This window comes from Stenella coeruleoalba (assembly GCF_951394435.1).
Source record: "Stenella coeruleoalba genome assembly, chromosome: 6".
In the NCBI taxonomy this organism is placed as follows: Eukaryota; Metazoa; Chordata; class Mammalia; order Artiodactyla; family Delphinidae; genus Stenella; species Stenella coeruleoalba.
Window position 1 is genome coordinate 56,960,186 of NC_137151.1, and position 19,037 is coordinate 56,979,222.

At 36.2% G+C, this 19,037-nt stretch overlaps 1 protein-coding gene and 1 long non-coding RNA gene across 2 annotated transcripts in view; one reads left to right on the top strand and one right to left on the bottom strand.

Annotated features, from left to right (window-relative positions):
* PLA2R1 (phospholipase A2 receptor 1) overlaps window positions 1-19,037 on the bottom strand; it is a gene marked incomplete at its 5' end in the record, with an annotated part of 117,308 nt that overhangs the window by 22,380 nt on the left and 75,891 nt on the right. Inside the window, 6 exon segments of the mRNA XM_079923463.1 lie at window positions 3,466-3,605; window positions 5,160-5,263; window positions 11,667-11,731; window positions 17,219-17,376; window positions 17,844-17,879; window positions 18,456-18,588. Of these exon segments, the coding sequence (XP_079779589.1) occupies window positions 3,466-3,605; window positions 5,160-5,263; window positions 11,667-11,731; window positions 17,219-17,376; window positions 17,844-17,879; window positions 18,456-18,588 (636 nt within the window).
* Window positions 1-19,037, top strand: part of LOC307187425 — a 73,230-nt gene that overhangs the window by 4,301 nt on the left and 49,892 nt on the right. The gene's annotated exons all lie outside the window — the stretch shown is intronic.

Here is a 19,037-nt window from a genome sequence, read left to right on the forward strand (position 1 = left end):
AACACCCATTGTAAGTTTCTAAGAATTATTTCTCTAATGCCAAGGGTATGACTTGTCATGAATTTCCTTAAAATATTCTTTTTTATACATGGAATGCACTTGTTTTAATAGTTGTGAAAAACTATCAGGTATAAGAATTAACTAAAAATGGACCAAAACCTAAATATAAGAGCTAAAACCATAAAGCTCTTAGAAGAAAACATGAGGTAAATATTTGTGAACTTGGATTTAGCAACATATTCTTAGATATGACACCAAAAGCATGAGCAACAGAAGAAAAATTAGAGAAATTGAACTTCATTAAAATTAAAAACTTTTGTGCATCAAAGCTCTTAGAAGAGCTTTTTGTGCATAAAGCTCTTAGAAGAAAACATGAGGTAAATATTTGTGAACTTGGATTTAGCAACATATTCTTAGATATGACACCAAAAGCATGAGCAACAGAAGAAAAATTAGAGAAATTGAACTTCATTAAAATTAAAAACTTTTGTGCATCAAAGGACATTGTCAATAAAGTAAAAAGACAACCTAAAGAATGAGAGAAAATACCTACAAAACATATATCTGATAAGGATTTTACATAAAGAACTCCTACAACTCAATAACAAAAAGACAAATAACCCAAATAAAAAAGTGGGCAAAGGAGTCGAATAGACATTTTTCCAAAGACAATATACAAATGGTCAATAAGCACATGAGAAGATGCTCAACATCATTAGTCATTAGGGAAATGCAAATCAAAACCAAATCTAGTGAGATAACACTAGTCTCTAGTGTTGGCAGTAATCAAAAAGACAGGTAGTAACAAGTGTTGTCAAAAACAAAAACAACAAGTGTTGTCAAGGATGAGGAAAAATTGCTAGCATACACTGTTGGCAGGACTGTAAAATGGTTCAGCCACTGTGGAAAACAGTTTGCTCGTTCTTCAAAAAGTTAAACATAGAATTAGCATATGATATAGCAATTCCACTCCTAGTTATATACCCCAAAGAAGTGAAAGCAGGGACTCCAACAGATACTTGTGTGCCAATGTTCATAGCCGATTTATTCACAATAGCTAAAAAGTGGAAATAACCAAAGTCCATCAACAGAGGAATGGATAAACAAAATGTGGCATGGAATATTATTCAGTCATAAAAAGGAATGAAGTTCTGATACATGCTATAACATGGGTAAACCTTGAAAACATTATGCTAAGTGAAATAAGCCAGCCACAAAAGGAAAATATTGTATGAGTTCATTTATATGAATTATCTAGAATAGGCAAATTCATAGACATGGAAAATAGATTAGAGCTTACTGTGGGCTAGAGGGGATGGGGAATAGAGAGCTATTGCTTAACCAATTACAGAGTCTCTGTCTGGGATGACGATAAGTTTTGAAAATAGAAGTGATGGTTGGATAACATTGTGAATGTAATTAATGCCACTGAATTGTACACTTGTAAATGGTTTAAATGGCATATTTTATGTTATGCATATTTTACCACAATAAAAAGCTAATTGTCAAAGGTTTTAATAAAAACCTTAGTTATACTCAAGTTCTATTGACTATTTGCTATGTTTGTCATATTGAAATGTATAAATAATTTACAACTGGTAGAAAGAGTTTATGGTTTGAGAAAATAAGAAGCAGACTGAAGGTATCAACTATTAAAAATAGTGTCTCAATACTATATAACATTTTAGAGAATGACTATATTATTTTAGAAAATATTTCACAGTGCCTCCGGACTGATTGTGTCATAGAGCTAAGGTGATTGGTAATTCTTAAGTTCTTATATGAAGTGGCAGCTGTAGGAAAGGGACAAGACTCAGGGTCAAAAAACTTAAGGTTGATTCTCAGCCTGACACTTATTCGCTGTAAGTTTCAGAAAAACCACACAATTTTATTAGACTCAGTCTTCTCATAGGTAAGATGGGATAACAATTCTGTGTATTTTAAAAATTCAATAAAACAAGAAATATATATATTCATTATATATATATTCATTATATACATATATATATTCATTATATATATTCATTATATATATATATTCATTATATATATATGAAATTGCCAGCAGAAACAGTTAGCTACATGGTAGAAGAAACCCAAATGTCCATCAATGGATAAATGGAAAAACAAAATGTGTTATGTACATATAATGGAATATTATTCAGTCTTAAAAAGGAAGAAAATTCTGACACATGCTACAACATGGGTGAGCCTGGAGGACACTGTGCTAAGTGAAATAAGCCAGTTACAAAAGGACAAGTACTGTATGATTCCACTTACATGCAGTGTCCGAAATAGTCAAATTAATAGAGACAAAGTAGAATAGTGGTTGCCAGGGGCTGTGGGGAGGGAGAATGAGGGGTTGTTGTTTAATGGGTTTAGAGTTTCAGTTTTACAAGATGAAAAACGTTTGCAGAGTCATTGCACAGCAGTGTGATTATACTTAATACTACTGCACTATACATTTAAAAATGGTCAAGATGGTAAATTCTATATTATGTGAATATTAACACAGTTAAAAATATCAGTGCCAAATATGTAGTGGGTGCTCAATAAATGTGTATTAAGTCCAAATGGCCCCATTTCACAAATTAACAATGAGAGGAAGATCACAAGGGAGGCAATGCCCTACCCATGTAACTAAACACATAGACTGAAAATTGTCCATGATGGAGGAGCAATTTCATACTAGCATATGAAATTATGACACAGTTTGAGTTTTTAATTATCAAAGAGTTAAACATTTATAATTTGAGATACATTTTAATTACTTCCACCTAAGGCTTATAAAGTTATTTTATTTTAAAACATAAGGAGTAGAGGGGAAGTCTCAGCCTTAATTGGAGACAGTATCAGAAATAATAAATCTAGTTTACAGTATCCCCACTGGCCATTTAGAAAAAAAATCCAATTCTGCGTGGAAGTGCCAGCTATATGAGGCTCAAGACAAAGCTGACGGAGCTACGTTATTAGTCAGGCAGGTGACAAGGCGGATAGAGCTCTATGAGGGCTCCAGGCAGGGAAGACACAAAAGAAGAAGACAGTCTGGGCCCTTTGGAGCTGACAGCTCATTTGGGAACAGGGCCTAGATACACGTGCCCACCCCCACACACATGCCCACACGCACACACATGCCCCCACGCACACACACGCCCACACACATGTGCACGCATCCACATCCCACCTAATGAAACTCATACAGCGCAATGAATGACAATGTCAGTAGCAAAAACTGAGTATACGTATGAAGGGTGGTGTCAAGGCTGTTTTTGACAAAACCTTTTAATTTCAAGAGATCTGTCCCTAAATAGAAAACTTCTCAAATCTCTTGAAAATTGTGACAAAAAAATTCCAGGTCCAATGGACAACTCATAGTTTTTCAAAGCCACACCTGCTTTTTGATTACTTTCTAAAATTAAAACCTACAAAAGAGAAACAAAAGCAACTTTCTGAAAACAAGTTTACCTTATAGTCAAAATATAACCATCCTTTGGGACATGTTCCATGTTTTTTTGGTGTATCTTTCTCTTTCTCTATGATCCAAAACTTTTTTCGCTTACAGATGCTAGGCATAGAAACTGAACACTCTTCACTAGCCCAGAGTCCTGGAAGAGAAAATGGTTAGAAATGACCAGAAACAATGGTGACTCTTTGTAGGCATTCTCTATTGGTCACTGTTTTTTTATGACTGCTGTGGTTTACCAGACTTTGTTAAATCTAGAAATTGAACTAAATTTAACTACTAATCATAGAATTCTCTAGTGACAAGAGCTAACTGGGCAAGGTGCCAAATCAGTAATTCTAATTTAAGAATGTAGAAAGTTTGCAAATGCAAAAGAAAAAAAAAATCTAAACAAATACTGCGATTGCAATCACAAAACTGATGAAAGTTTTAAGAATATTTGACTTGGTTAGCCAAAGAATACTTTGTAGAGTAATATTTTTGACTTAAAGTATTCAACCTCAAGATAAAAAAATTCTAAAACAATAGATGATCATTTCTACTTTATAATTATTAAAAATATAATAATTTAGAAAAAATAACTCAGGAACTTCTAAGGAAGAAGCACTTCTGAACCCTGACCCTTAAACAAAACACACACATTTAGAGACATGCCCTCGGGAATATAGCCCAAAGTCCTCAGTCTCTTGGAAAATGTTCTTTTAATTAGAAGAGCTATATTTTCAGAGTAAAGGTTTATAGAATGCATTTCATTAGCATTCAAGTTACAAATTCCAGAATAGGGCAAGGATGCATGTAAATTGCAAGGGCAGATTCAGTTTTCTAGTGTGAGGGGTATAAGCCAAAAAGATATTGGCATTCTGAAGGAGGGGCCGGAATGCTATTTTCAATGCCGATTAGCTGCCATTCTTCCAGAATCACAAATAGCCTTTCTGTAGGCTGTTGTGACACCTGCTGGCAAAAGCGAGCTGATTAACAACATGGTTTTTCCTCTCTTAACTTTCTCTGCAGCTGCCCTTACATCAGAGATTGCTTTCCATGTTTATCCCTCTTCTGACTTGGGAGAATCTGTTAGAGTCAGGGACATCATTACCTTTTATTGGATAGAAACAGCGGGATGGATATGAGTGGACAATCAACCCCAATAACACTGTATTGATGAATAGAATTTAAAAACCCATCTTAAATGTGCATGTACTAAATCCAACTGGCAAAGAGTTGGTGTTCTAAGGCAGGCAGCAATTAATGCCTGGTGTTAAAAAAAGAACACTGAATTCAATGAAAATTTTTCTTAAATGGGAAAATGAAAGTAAATTTCAGAGGTTAAAGTTCTGACCAATTATAAACTGGATCCTACAAAGAGATTTTAAAAAATGGGCCCATGTTGAAATTTCACAGAGAATAGTATTTGTCAGGCAATTTTTAACCCATTTCAGTGGGCCCATTTTTGGTAGTTTTGGTTCAAGAGGAAGGACTTATCTGGATGTAAATTATTTTCAAGAACATGAATGCATGGAATAAACTGTAGGAATGGTCATCCTTAAGACTTAAGACATATAAAATTAAACACACTCAGTTGAAAAGCAAAATAACCAAACAAAACCTTCTCACTGAACTAATGCAATGAAAAGGAGACTTCAAGTCTTCTAAAAATTATGTTTGTATTATAAACCCAAAAGTGGATGAACAAAATAACCTGTTATGGATGAAATGAAGCCACATCTCTGGCTCTGATTAATCATGGATTCTTCTTTTCCTTTGTCCCAGTTCTGGTATATTACTGGTGATCCATCTCTCCAGCTGCAGGAAAATCAAAAAATTAAAGGTCTTCTCTCATTCTGCACGTTCAATCTCCAACACCATTTTTGGAGTTCTGGGATATGGACTGAAGGCATAATATTTTATTAAATTAAAAAAAAATTCATGTCTGTGGTTAGAGAAATGAAAATTTGTAAGTTAAAGATAATGTTTGAAGGCTATTCAACAAATTTTTAAAAATTTAATTTTTATACAGCAGGTTCTTATTAGTCATCGATTTTATACACATCAGTGTAAACATGTCAATCCAAATCTCCCAATTCATCACACCACCACACCACCACCCCTGCCATTTCCCTGCCTTGGTGTCCATATATTTGTTCTCTACATCTGTGCCTATTTCTGCCCTGGAAACCGGTTCACCTGTACCATTTTCTAGGTTCCACATGAATGCATTAATATACGATATTTGTTTTTCTCTTTCTGACTTACTTCACTCTGTATGACAGTCTCTAGGTCCAAGCACGTCTCTACAAATGACCCAATTTCATTCCTTTCTATGGCTGAGTAATATTCCATTCTATATATATACCACATTTCCTTTATCCATTCGTCTGTTGATGGGCATTTAGGTTGCTTCCATGACCTGGCTATTGTCAATAGTGATGCAATGAACATTGGGGTGAATGTGTCTTTTTGAATTATGGTTTTCTCAGGGTATATGCCCAACAGTGGGATTGCTGGGTCATATGGTAATTCTATTTTTAGTTTTTTAAGGAACCTCCAGCTGTTCTCCATAGTGGCTGTATCGATTTACATTCCCACCAACAGTGCAAGAGGGTTCTCTTTCTCCACACCCTCTCCAGAACTTGTTGTTTGTAGATTTTCTGATGATGCCCATTCTAATTGGTGTGAGGTGATACCTCACTGTAGTTTTGATTTGCATTTCTCTAATAATTAGTGATGTTGAGCAGCTTTTCATGTGCTTCTTGGCCACCTGTATGTCTTCTTTGGAGAAATGTCTATTTAGGTCTTCTGCCCATTTTTGGATTGGGTTGTTTGTTTTTTTAATATTGAGCTGCATGAGCTGTTTATATATTGTGGAGATTAATCCTTTTTCCATTGACTTGTTAGCAAATATTTTCTCCCATTCTGAGGGTTGTCTTTTCGTCTTGTTTATGGTTTCCTTTGCTGTGCAAAAGCTTTGAAGTTTCATTAGGTCCCATTTGTTTATTTTTGTTTTTATTTCCATTACTCTAGGAGGTGGATCAAAAAAGATCTTGCTGTGATTTATGTCAAAGAGTGTTCTTCCTATGTTTTCCTCTAAGAGTTTTATAATGTCCGGTCTTACATTTAGGTCTCGAATCCAGTTTGAATTTATTTTTGTGTATGGTATTAGGGAGTGTTCTAATTTCATTCTTTTACAAGTAGCTGTCCAGTTTTCCCAGCTCCACTTATTGAAGAGACTGCCTTTTCTCCATTGTATATCCTTGCCTCCTTTGTCATAGATTAGTTGACCGTAGGTGCGTGGGTTTATCTCTGGGCTTTCTATCCTGTTCCCTTGATCTATATTTCTGTTTTTGTGCCAGTACCATATTGTCTTGATTACTGTAGCTTTGTAGTATAGTCTGAAGTCAGGGAGTCTGATTCCTCCAGCTCCGTTTTTTTTCCCTCAAGACTGCTTTTGCTATTCGGGGTCCTTTGTGTCTCCATACAAATTTTAAGATTTTATGTTCTAGTTCTGTAAAAAATGCCATTGGTAATTTGATAGGGATTGCATTGAATCTGTAGATTGCTTTGGGTAGTATAGTCATTTTCACAATGTTGGTTCTTCCAATCCAAGAACATGGTATATCTCTCCATCTGTTGGTATCATTTTTAATTTCTTTCATCGGTGTCTTATAGTTTTCTGCATACAGGTCTTTTGTCTCCCTATGTAGTTTTATTCCTAGGTATTTCATTCTTTTTATTGCAATAGTAAATGGGAGTGTTTCCTTAATTTCTCTTACAGATTTTTCATCATTAGTGTATAGGAATGCAACAGATTTCTGTGCATTAATTTTGTATCCTGCTACTTTACCAAATTCATTGATTAGCTCTAGTAGTTTTCTGGTGGCATCATTAGGATTCTCTATGTATAGTATCTTATTATCTGCAAACAGTAACAGTTTTACCTCTTCTTTTCCCGTTTGTATTCCTTTTATTTCTTTTTCTTCTCTGATGGCTGGGGCTAGGACTTCCAAAACTGTGTTGAATAATAGTGGTGAGAGTGGACATCCTTGTCTTGTTCCTGATCTTAGAGGAAATGCTTTCAGTTTTTCACCATTGAGAATGATGTTTGCTGTGGCTTTGTCATTTATGGCCTTTATTATGTTGAAGTAGGTTCCCTCTATGCCCACTTCCTGGAGAGTTTTTATCATAAATCGGTGTTGAATTTTGTCAAAAGCTTTTTCTGCATCTATTGAGATGATCATATGGTTTTTATTCTTCAGTTTGTTAATATGGTGTATCACATTGATTGATTTGCATGTATTGAGGAACGCTTGCATCTCTGGGAAATCCCACTTGATCATGGTGTATGATCCTCTTCATGTTTTGTTGGATTATGTTTGCTAGTATTTTGTTGAGGATTTTTGCATCTATATTCATTAATGATATTGGTCTGTAATTTTCTTTTTTTGTAGTATCTTTGTCTGCTTTTGGTAGCAGGGTGATGGTGGCCTCATAGAATGAGTTTGGGAGTGTTCCTTCCTATGCAATTTTTTGGAAGAGTTTGAGAAGGATGGGTGTTAGCTCTTCTCTAAATGTTTGATAGAACTCACCTGTGAAGCCATCTGGTGCTGGACTTCTGTTTGTTGGAAGATTTTTAATCACAGTTTCAATTTCAGTGCTTGTGATTGGTCTGTTCGTATTTTCTATTTCTTCCTGGTTCAGTCTTAGAAGGTTCTACCTTTCTAAGAATTTGTCCATTTCTTCCAGGTTGTCCATTTTATTGGCATAGAGTTGCTTGTAATAGTCTCTTAGGATGCTTTGTATTTTTGTGGTGTCTGTTCTAACTTCTTTTTCATTTCTAATTTTATTGATTTGAGTCCTCTCCCTCTTTTTCTTGATGAGTCTGGCTAATGGTTTATCAATTTTGTTGATCTTCTCAAAGAACCAGCTTCTAGTTATTGATCTTTGCTATTGTTTTCTTTGTTTCTATTTCATTTCTTTCCTCTCTGATGTTTATGATTTCTTTCCTTCTACCAACTTTGGGTTTTTTTTTGTTCTTCTTTGTCTAGTTCCTTTAGGTGTAAAGTTAGATTGTTTATTTGAGATTTTTCTTGTTTCTTGAGGTAGGCTTGTATATCTATATACTTCCCTCTTCAAACTGCTTTTGCTGCATCCCGTAGGTTTTGGATCATCGTGTTTTCATTGTCATTTGTCTCTAGGTGATTTTTGATTTCCTCTTTGATTTCTTCAGTGATCTCTTGGTTATTTAGTAATGTATTGTTTAGCTTCCATGTGTTTGTGTTTTTTTCATTTTTTTCCCTGTATTTGATTTCTAATCTCATAGCATTGTGGTCAGAAAAGATGCTTGATATGATTTTAATTTTCTTAAATTTACCGAGGCTTTATTAGTGACCCAAGATGTGATCTATCCTGGAGAATGTTCTGTGTGCACTTGAGAAGAAAGTGTAATCTGCTGGTTTTGGATTGAATGTACTATAAATATCAATTAAATCTATCTGGTCTGTTGGGTCATTTAGAGCTTGTGTTTCCTTATTAATTTTCTGTTTGGATGATCTGTCCATTGGCGTAAGTGAGGTGTTAAGGTCCCCCACTATTATTGTGTTACTGTTGATTTCCTCTTTTATCGCTGTTAGCAGTTGCCTTATGTATTGAGGTGCTCCTATGTTGGGTGCATATATATTTATAATTGTTATATCTTCTTCCTGGATTGATTTCTTGATCAATATGTAGTGTCCTCCCTTGTCTCTTGTAACATTCTTTATTTTAAAGTCTATTTTATCTGATATGAGTATTGCTACTCCAGCTTTCTTTTGATTTCCATTTGCATGGAATATCTTTTTCCATCCCCTCACTTTCAGTCTGTATGTGTCCCTAGGTATGAAGTGGGTCTCTTGTAGACAGCATATATATAGGTCTTGTGTTTGTATCCATTCAGCGAGCCAGTGTCTTTTGGTTGGAGCATTTAATCCATTCATGTTTAAGGTAATTACTAATATGTATGTTCCTATTACCATTTCCTTAATTGTTATGGGTTTGTTTTTGTAGGTCCTTTTCTTCTCTTGTGTTTCCCACTTAGAGAAGTTTCTTTAGCATTTGTTGTAGAGCTGGTTTGGTGGTGCTGGATTCTCTTAGCTTTTGCTTGTCTGTAAAGCTTTTGATTTCTCCATCGAATCTGAATGAGATCCTTGCTGGGTAGAGTAATCTTGGTTGTAGGTTCCTCCCTTTCATCACTTCAAGTATATCATGCCACTCCCTTCTGGCTTGTAGAGTTTCTGCTGAGAAATCAGCTGTTTACCTTATGGGAGTTCCCTTGTATGTTGTTGTTTTTCCCTTGCTGCTTTCAATAATTTTTCTTTGTCTTTAATTTTTGCCAATTTGATTACTATGTGTCTCGCATGTTTATCCTTGGGTTTGTCCTGTATGGGACTCTCTGCACTTCCTTGACTTGGGTGGCTATTTCCTTTCCCATGTTAGGGACGTTTATGACTATAATCTCTTCAAATATTTTCTCGGGTCCTTTCTCTCTCTCTTCTCCTTCTGGGGCCCCTATAATATTAATGTTGTTGCATTTAATATTGTCCCAGAGGTCTCTTAGGCTTGTCTTCATTTCTTTTTTTTTTTTTTTTCTTTTTTTTGCATGGGCCTCTCACCGTCGCGGCCTCTCCCACTGCAGAGCACAGGCTCCAGATGTGCAGGCTCAGCAGCCATGGCCCACGGGCCCAGCCGCTCCACAGCATGTGGGATCTTCCCGGACTGGGGCATGAACCCGCATCCCCTGCATTGGCAGGCGGATTCCCAACCACTGCGCCACCAGGGAAGCCCTGGCTTCATTTATTTTCATTCTTAATTCTGTTCTGCGGCAGTGAATTCCACCATTCTGTCTTCCAGGTCACTTATCCATTCTTCTGCCTCAGTTATTCTGCTATTGATTCCTTCTAGTGTAGTTTTCATTTCAGTTATTGTATTGTTCATCTCTGTTTGTTTGTTCTTTAATTTTTCTAGGTGTTTGTTCTTTAATTCTTCTAGGTCTTTGTTAAACATTTCTTGCATTTTCTCAATCTTTGCCTCCATTCTTTTTCTGAGGTCCTGGATCATCTTCACTATCATTATTCTGAATTCTTTTTCTGGAAGGTTGCCTATCTCCACTTTATTTAATTGTTTTTCTGGGTTTTTATCTTGTTCCTTCATCTGGTACATAGCCCTCTGCCTTTTCATCTTGTGTATCTTTCTGTGCATGTGGTTTTTGTTCCACAGTCTGCAGGATTGTAGTTCTTCTTGCTTCTGCTCTCTGCCCTCTGGTGGCTGAGGCTATCTAAGAGGCTTGTGCAAGTTTCCTGATGGGAGGGACTGGTGGTGGGTAGAGCTGGCTGTTGCTCTGGTGGGCAGAGCTCAGTAAAACTTTAATCTGCTTGTCTGCTGATGGGTGGGGCTAGGGTCCCTCCCTGTTGGTTGTTTGGCCTGAGGTGACCCAACACTGTAGCCTATGTGGCTCTTTGGTGGGGCTAACAGTGGACTCTGGGAGGACTCATGCCAAGGAGTACTTCCCAGAACTTCTGCTGCCAGTGTCCTTGTCCTCACAGTGAGGCACAGCCACCCACCACCTCTACAGGAGACCCTCAAACACTAGCAGATAGGTCTGGTTCAGTCTCCTATGGGGTCACTGCTCCTTCCCCTGAGTCCCGATGCACACACTACTTTGTGTGTGCCCTCCAAGAGTGGAGTCTCTGTTTCCCCCAGTCCTGTCGGAGTCCTGTAATCAAATCTCGCTAGCCTTCAAAGTCTGATTCTCTAGAAATTCCTCCCCCCATTGCTGGACGCCCATGTTTGGAAGCCTGACGTGGGGCTCAGAACCTTCACTCCAGTGGATGGAGTTCTGTGGTATTACTGTTCTCCAGATTGTGAGTCCCCCACCCAGCATTTATGGGATTTGATTTTATTGTGATTGTGCCCCTCCTACAGTCTCATTGTGGCTTCTCCTTTGTCTTTGGATGTGAGGTTTCTTTTTTGGTGAGTTCCAGTGTTTTCCTGTTGATGACTGTTCATTTGTTCTGATTCCGGTGTTCTCGAAAGAGGGAGTGAGAGCATATCTTTCTACTGCACCATCTTAAACCAATCTCCTATTCAACAAGTTAACCATTAAGATATAGTCCAATCATTCTGCAAATAAAAACCTGTTAAACAAAGTTAAATGCAAATGAATCAATGTCCATACCGAAATTCATCATTGACTCTTTCTTCCCGAAGTCCAATCCACCAGTTTACACCATACTTTGATAGCTATTTAAAAAAGAGAGAGAGAATGTCAGCATTTATCCTACTTTTTTTCCCTTTTCACTATTAAGATTAATGGGGTCACTGTTAATAGCTTTCTATTCTTCAGTATTTTACCCAGTTATCTAAAGAAGAGTACACTGAGGCCTGGCATCTTTAGAAGACCTGAAACTTCATTATTCTAAACTACTCCCTCCTCATTATGTAAGAAAATTGGAATCAAATATTGAAAGCTCTTTTGGTTTCATACAACATGCCATAACTTTGTTACAATGTTTCCTATATATATTTAAAAGTAAATTCTCTAACTCTCATAATAGGAATTTAAAAAGTAATATTGTAAAGTAAAATAGAATGTGGATTCCTTTTTTGACTAAAAATTTAGTGGTTTATGCGCTCAGTGATTTATAGAAGTTTACTATACATGCCACCTACTTGAAAAACAATTCGAGGCACAAAGACCTCAATAGTAAAAATAATTTGTATTTTAGGCACTAGTCTGATCGGTAAGTTTTTAAACTAAGTACTAGCACCCTCCCCATTCAAATGGAAACTGCATTATAGGACAGAATAATACTACAGTATTTCCAGTGTTTGACAACTAGAAAATTATCCTTTATATATTTTATGAATTTACACCATTATTTATTACATAGATCCCAGTACAATAAAGAACAAACTTGAAACACCATAGGCATGCACATGCATATGCACATTAGAGCAGATGTAATACTGGACTTATGACCCAGGAAATTGAAATTCCCTCTTTAACTATAAAAGAAGAACAGGCATTAGGGATTTCTCTAAGGTCTTTAAATCAATATTCTTTATTGTGTGTGTGCTGTGTGTGAAATGTAACTTAATTTTTTATGCTAAAATCCTGTTAATTTGAAGGCATTGTACATTTAAATTTACACTTTCATTTCTTCTGTAAAGACTTGGGAATGCATTTTAAGATATATAAATATTTTTCCATGTGAATTTCAGATCGTCATACAACAGAACCTAATAGCTCTCTAACATTCTAATTTATACACAGGTATTTTTACTCCTTAATCAGTGTGGCTGTCTGCCATATCAGCAATTTGAAAATAATGCAAGATGGAGCAACTATAATTTTGGATCCCTGAGTTGTTGTTTCATGGACGTGTTCTTACATGCTGAATTTAGACTCCTATTGTCAGATTTTGGAATGGGTCCATGGAGACTGGCTTTGAAATCAGTGGAAGAACCACAACAATTTCATTCAATCTAAAGAGGTCTTATGTTCAACAAGAGTGGAAATCATGGCCCGATTGTTCACTGCCCCAATTAAGGACCTCTAAAGAGGAAGTATAACTACTGCATCTTAAGTGGCATATTTATTACTACCTCGATTATAGCACGGTAATCCTCCACAGGGCACATCACAACCTGTTGTGATATGGAACAGAAATTCATAGGACAAGATAGAGACACCCAAAGTGAAAAATCCAATGTGAAAAATAGATGTTGTAAATTTCAGTTTAGGTATGAAACCGCAACAATAGAAGACATTATTATTCTTTTGTATAAAAAATGTGATACAACCGTGTACCTCATAGTATCAATTATGTTTTGTTACAGAAAAGCAGTCATTATAGATAGCATCATATGGAAGAACACACCAAAAAGAAATAACCCACAGCAATAGCCAATATATTAATCTACTAAGCAGTATAAGGAAGAACAACCTGTCATCTCTTAAAATGTTTCCATAAAAATAGCAAAACCAAGTTATTTTAAGGATTTAAAACACCAGATTTTTGAGGATGACTAATAGATTTGATATACTTTTGTTAGAAATATTTTGAAATAAAATTTTAAAAGTAAGAGTAAATTGTAATTTTGAAATGCAAATATTGTATAACACAGCATAAAAATGCTAGTTCATGTCAAACAACGCCTAAAGTGCTCATTTTTTTTACTTTTTTGGCATTAATCTGACCAACAAGATGGCTCAAAAAACTAGTACTCAAAAATTTCCTCGCATGATGCCTTGTGGTCTTCTGTTAGTCAAAGAGGAAATTCTGACTCATCACTTTTCCAAGCTGGAAATATTCTGTTAAAAAAATTCTGCTTCAGATTTAAAAAAATGCATCCAGCTTTCTTTTTCAATAATTAGCTCTTCTACTCCCTAACTGAATGTTGTCTTTGTCTTTCACATTTCTGAGTTACTACTCTTCTTAGAGGAGCTACACAATACATATGTAACTTTAAAACTATTTAATTATTTAATTCTTATTCTTCCTGTAACTATAGGATGGGCATGCCACAAGAATGAGTGGTATGACCTCTACATGTGTAGTTCCTCATCCAGAACTTCTGGACTGACTCATTCCAGCCAGACGTTCTTAGACATGGGATTTCTTAGTTAAGAAATGTAAATGGTCACCATAAATACCACCGCTACCACCAACAAACATTGCCTAACTGCTATAAACTAAGCAGGAGGAAGAACTGCTTTCGAAATGTACAGCATTCTTTTTTCTAAATCAATACCTTTCCCATTTGGCTTTCTTGCTCCATTCTTGGTCTGCACATTCCCTATGATGATTTTCTTCTGTGGCACAGTGCGGTGTTAGATCAGTCAGCCACTCACCCATAATACTGACAGGGCATTCTTTATTAATATGGTCATAGGTTTGGTAATAATGTTGCCATGTAAGACACTACAAGGTTTGTCTGGTTTGAGATCACTAGATCTAGTCCTCAACTAGATCATGGCAATGGCTTTGCCTTTTCAAATGTCTAAGCCTGTGGGGTTTTACTCTTCCCTTCAATGGGAGGTATTAACTCTGCCATTTCCACTGACTTCCCAACAACCAAAGACTGGGAGAGTGAATTAAGGGAAAGGTTAAGAGAGAAGACCTGCAGAGGTTCCTAAAAGAGCTAAGCTCTGCTGGAACGATCAAAGAAGCCCTTTACTGTGCATATCTGAGACATAGCTGACAGCCATCTTTTGGGGAGGGATTTTATTTTATTTTATTTATTAATTTAAAAAAGTTGAGGTATAGTTGTTTTACAATATTATATTAGTTTCAGCTATACAACATAGTGATTCAAAACTTTTATAGATTATACTCCATTTAAAGTTATTATAAAATAATGGCTATATTTGCCTATGCTGTACAGTATATCCTTGTAGCTTATTTATTTTATACTTAGTAGGTTATATCTCTTAATCCTCTACCCCTATCTTGTCCTCCTTTTCTCTCCCCACTGATAACCACTAGTTTGTTTTCTGTATCAGTGAGTTTGTTTCTGTTCCGTTATATTAATCATTTGTTTTGTTTTTTAGCTTCCACATATAAGTGATAACGTACAGTATTTATCTTTCTCTGTCTGACATTTCACGAAGCATGATACCCTCTAGGTCCATATATGTGTTGCAAATGGCAAAATTTCATTCTTTTTTATGACTAATATTCCATTGTATATATGTGCCACATCTTCTTTATCCATTCCTCTGTTGATGGGCATTTAGGTTGCTTCCATGTCCTGGCTACTGTAAATAGTGCTGCTATGAACATTGGGGTGCATGTATCTTTTCTAGTGTTTTCATTTTTCTTTCAGATATATACCTAGGAGTGGAATTGCTGGATTTAGTTCTTTGAGGAACCTCCATACTATTTTCTGTAGAGGTTGCACCAACTTACATTCCCACCAACAATGAACAAGGGTTTCCTTTTTTTGGATGGATTTTAGAACTAGCATTTTAATGTAATGAATATGCTGTTCTGCTGCCTGTGGCCATTTTTTAAAATGACCTTGTAAGTCAGATGACCTGAGATCACTTCCAAATTCCACTACTTAGCTGCTGTGTAACAAAGTTCCTTCACCTCTTTGGAGTCTTAGCTTCTTCATCTGTAAATTATGCTGACGATAGAACTTCCCACAGAGAGTTCTTAGAAAGATTAAATGCCATTAAATGTTAGTACTTAGCCGTGTTTGACACTGTTACAGTAAGTATTGGCCAAATATCAGCTCCTCTTGGGACGTGCACTTTGCATGTCCATGGATTCGTTTTTAGCCATTCACACGATCTCTTGTTATTGCCACCAGGGGTGAGGAGTCTGCTGTCTAGCTAAAGAAACAAATGTATTTTCCGAGGTCATGATATGTAATTTGTTGATACTTAATATTACAGTTTTGGCTTGAGTGTTCCATTTGTAGGAGATGAAGAGAAGTAAAACAATGCATGAACCAATAATACTGGGGAACATCCAGTTCTCATGGTTGGTCTGCCACTGAGTCTCTGTAAGGCCGTGCAGTTGTCACCTAACTCCTCTGGTTCTTGACTTTTCCATCAAAATGCAGTAGTAGTCCCAACCTGCATGCACTTCACAGGCTGTATGTGTATCAAACAGAGTTATAGAAACAGGAAAGCCCAATGAGGTGTGAGGGGAGACATTTCTCTTACAAGTCAAGGATGCTTTAATCCAGAGCTTCATTTTAACAGTCAACTTACAAGCATAGGAAAAGATGATAGAGCAACCAAGGATTCCTGCAGAGCATGAACTAATGTTAAATTATGGGAAAAGAAAAAAGGCTCTTTCTTATCTTCAACAATTTCCTAGGGAAAATTGGGAATGAGGTTTTTCCTCCCTGGTGCCCCTCTTGGTAATTTGTACATACTGCTCCCTTTTCCCTTATTACATCATGTTATTTCCAGCTTTTTAAAGACACTGACTGTATTTTATTTTTGTGTCCTTGACAAATACCACAATGTCTGAGACATACCTAATGCTCAATAAATGCTTGCTGAAGAAATACACTGAAAACCAACACTATTCCTTGGCAGTCTATTCATTGTTGAATGGATTTTGCATGCTGCTTTCTAACAAGCCTAGCTTCTCAAAGGATTTCTCTATCTGAAGTTGAAATGGAGAACCACTGCTTACCATTTTCTGCATAGAGTCTAAAACAATATTGTACTCTTATAAGTCAAATTTGAAACATTAAAACAGCCATGCACCTCCCAGTACTCTTTGTCGCTCATTTGTGCTTTATTTTCCTCCATGGCATTTATCCATTTATCTTTTTCTAAAATATTATGTAATTCTATTTATTTATATTGATTACAGTCTTCCTTCCCAGACTAGACTAAAAACTCCAGGTGGGCAGGAATTTTGGTCTATTTTAATCACTGATAGAGCCTCAGCCCCTAGAAGAGTAGACTCAATAAATATGCATTGAATGATGGAATGAACCTCACAAAAACAATAAAATGCTATTTACTCATCCTTTGTTGCTAAAAAAGCATGAGGAGAAGTGAAATGACTGACCAGCATCGTAAACCTGTGTTTCCATTATTTGCTCTAAATCTCTGTGACAGGAAGAAAAACAGTTCTTAAAAATCTAAGACTTTTAATGAAACAGATAAATGTCTGAAGTAATATAAAAACAAAATCCCTCAAGGACAGAAGAAGGAGTTAAGCTCCGAGTTTCTCATATTTAATCATATTTAAGTACCGCTCTTATTTTGCCGTGGATGAATTCTTGTTCACGTGCAGAATGAATAGTGAGAATATCACTGCGCAGCCAGCCACAGACAAACTCAAAGGAGGACCATTCCGTGGCAGAGGTATGAAAAAGGTACTCTGCATCCTGATAAAAGAGCCAGGGTGCATCTGAAAGAAAAATAAGCAACACAGGTGAGGCAACAATTACTGAGCAATGTAATACAGACTTAAACAGGGTATACTATGATTGACCCCGAATGTGTAATTTGGTCACTCAGCATTAAGAAAACGTGTGTGTATACACCCACTCCCACACATAAATAAGTATACAATTTACTTATTTTCCTTGGTCTATTTCATATAAGAAACATTCACGTATATTCAAAAGTCCGGGATAGATACATATTTTTAAATCATGTGTCATGAAAATGGAGTTAAGCTATGATATGTCTTCAGTAATATTTAGTGACATTTATTAGTTTGATTATTTATTAATGATGAATTTGTTAATTTGAAAAAATTAGTTCTCAATTGACACAAGAAAAGAGAAACTCGATTGGAGCTACGTAATAACACAGTAATGCTACAAAACAGCACAGAATTAGAAATTCAAGAACTGCCAGGATAGTTCTTACCATACTGGTACCAGGGTGGAATCTTGGGTCTCACATCTGCAGAGTGAAAGCAAACCGGTTTGAGTGAACTTTACTTACAGGTGTACTATCTCTGAATTACTTCAGGTCTAAACACAATATTTTGGACTTTGCTTTTTAAAAGATCATTTAAGAACCAGGTGTTGTTTGGAAAGTGGTAAGTTCTCATACTTGAAGAGGAAGCTCAAGAGAGACCTCTGGTTAAAGAGAAAAGGATGTGAATACTTGTTGAGAGCCTACTGTGTGTCACACACTGTGCCAGGTGCTTTCACGTACTCATTTGATAAGTAATTTTGTTTGCTTGTAATGTCACAGTGACATTTCTTCCAGGTTGTACTTGCAAAATACAGTATTCCACAACATAGGCAGTTATTTTCATTTCCTACTAAGTTAGCGTACTGCACTGGTGTCACCTTTTCTCATTCCCCCATGATACATTATTTGCTAAAAGAGTACAATTTGTTTCATCATGAAGGCTGTTGGTACTGTGCTCCAGGGTGCTTACATTTTAGACCTCTGTAACTGTTCACTTGGGAAAATGCTATAGATTATTAGAACGCAAACAAATAGTAAAGATCTTATTAATATTTTTACCTCTTGGAATTTTGCATATCCATTCACGTTTGGAACCACAGTATGAGGGTAGCAACGTTTTATTCGCCTTATAAACAGCACAGTTTCTTGCATCTTCTCCAAAATAATTATTGTCTAAAAATGAAGAGACAACCTGCAGCAGATGAAGTTCATTATTCCTTAATAACGGTCCCCCGCAAAAAGTTTCAAAAGATCAAAAAGACATCCCTGTAAATAAATCACAATAGACTTCTGGAGGAAGTAGGTTATGATGCCAGTTAAAGGTGGTTCCACATTTGTGAAAAGCAAGCTAATCAAAGCTTTATCATTTTTTTCTTGAAGATGCCTTTTTTTCTTTCTTTCTTTAAGAGGCATTCTACTCTTTTCTCCAGAAGGAACAAGTCAGATGAACTTGCACTGTTTTCTCACTGGCAAGATTAGGCTAGCCCTGGGATCCTGGGTAAACTGTTTAGAGGCTCAAAGATCTTTCAGAATCGAGTCTCACCTTTGATGTAGATTCTTTTGCATAAATACTAGGCTTTTAGTCTCTAATCACTGACTTCTAAGTCAACCCTAGCTTTAATCAGGAAACTATCCAATGTT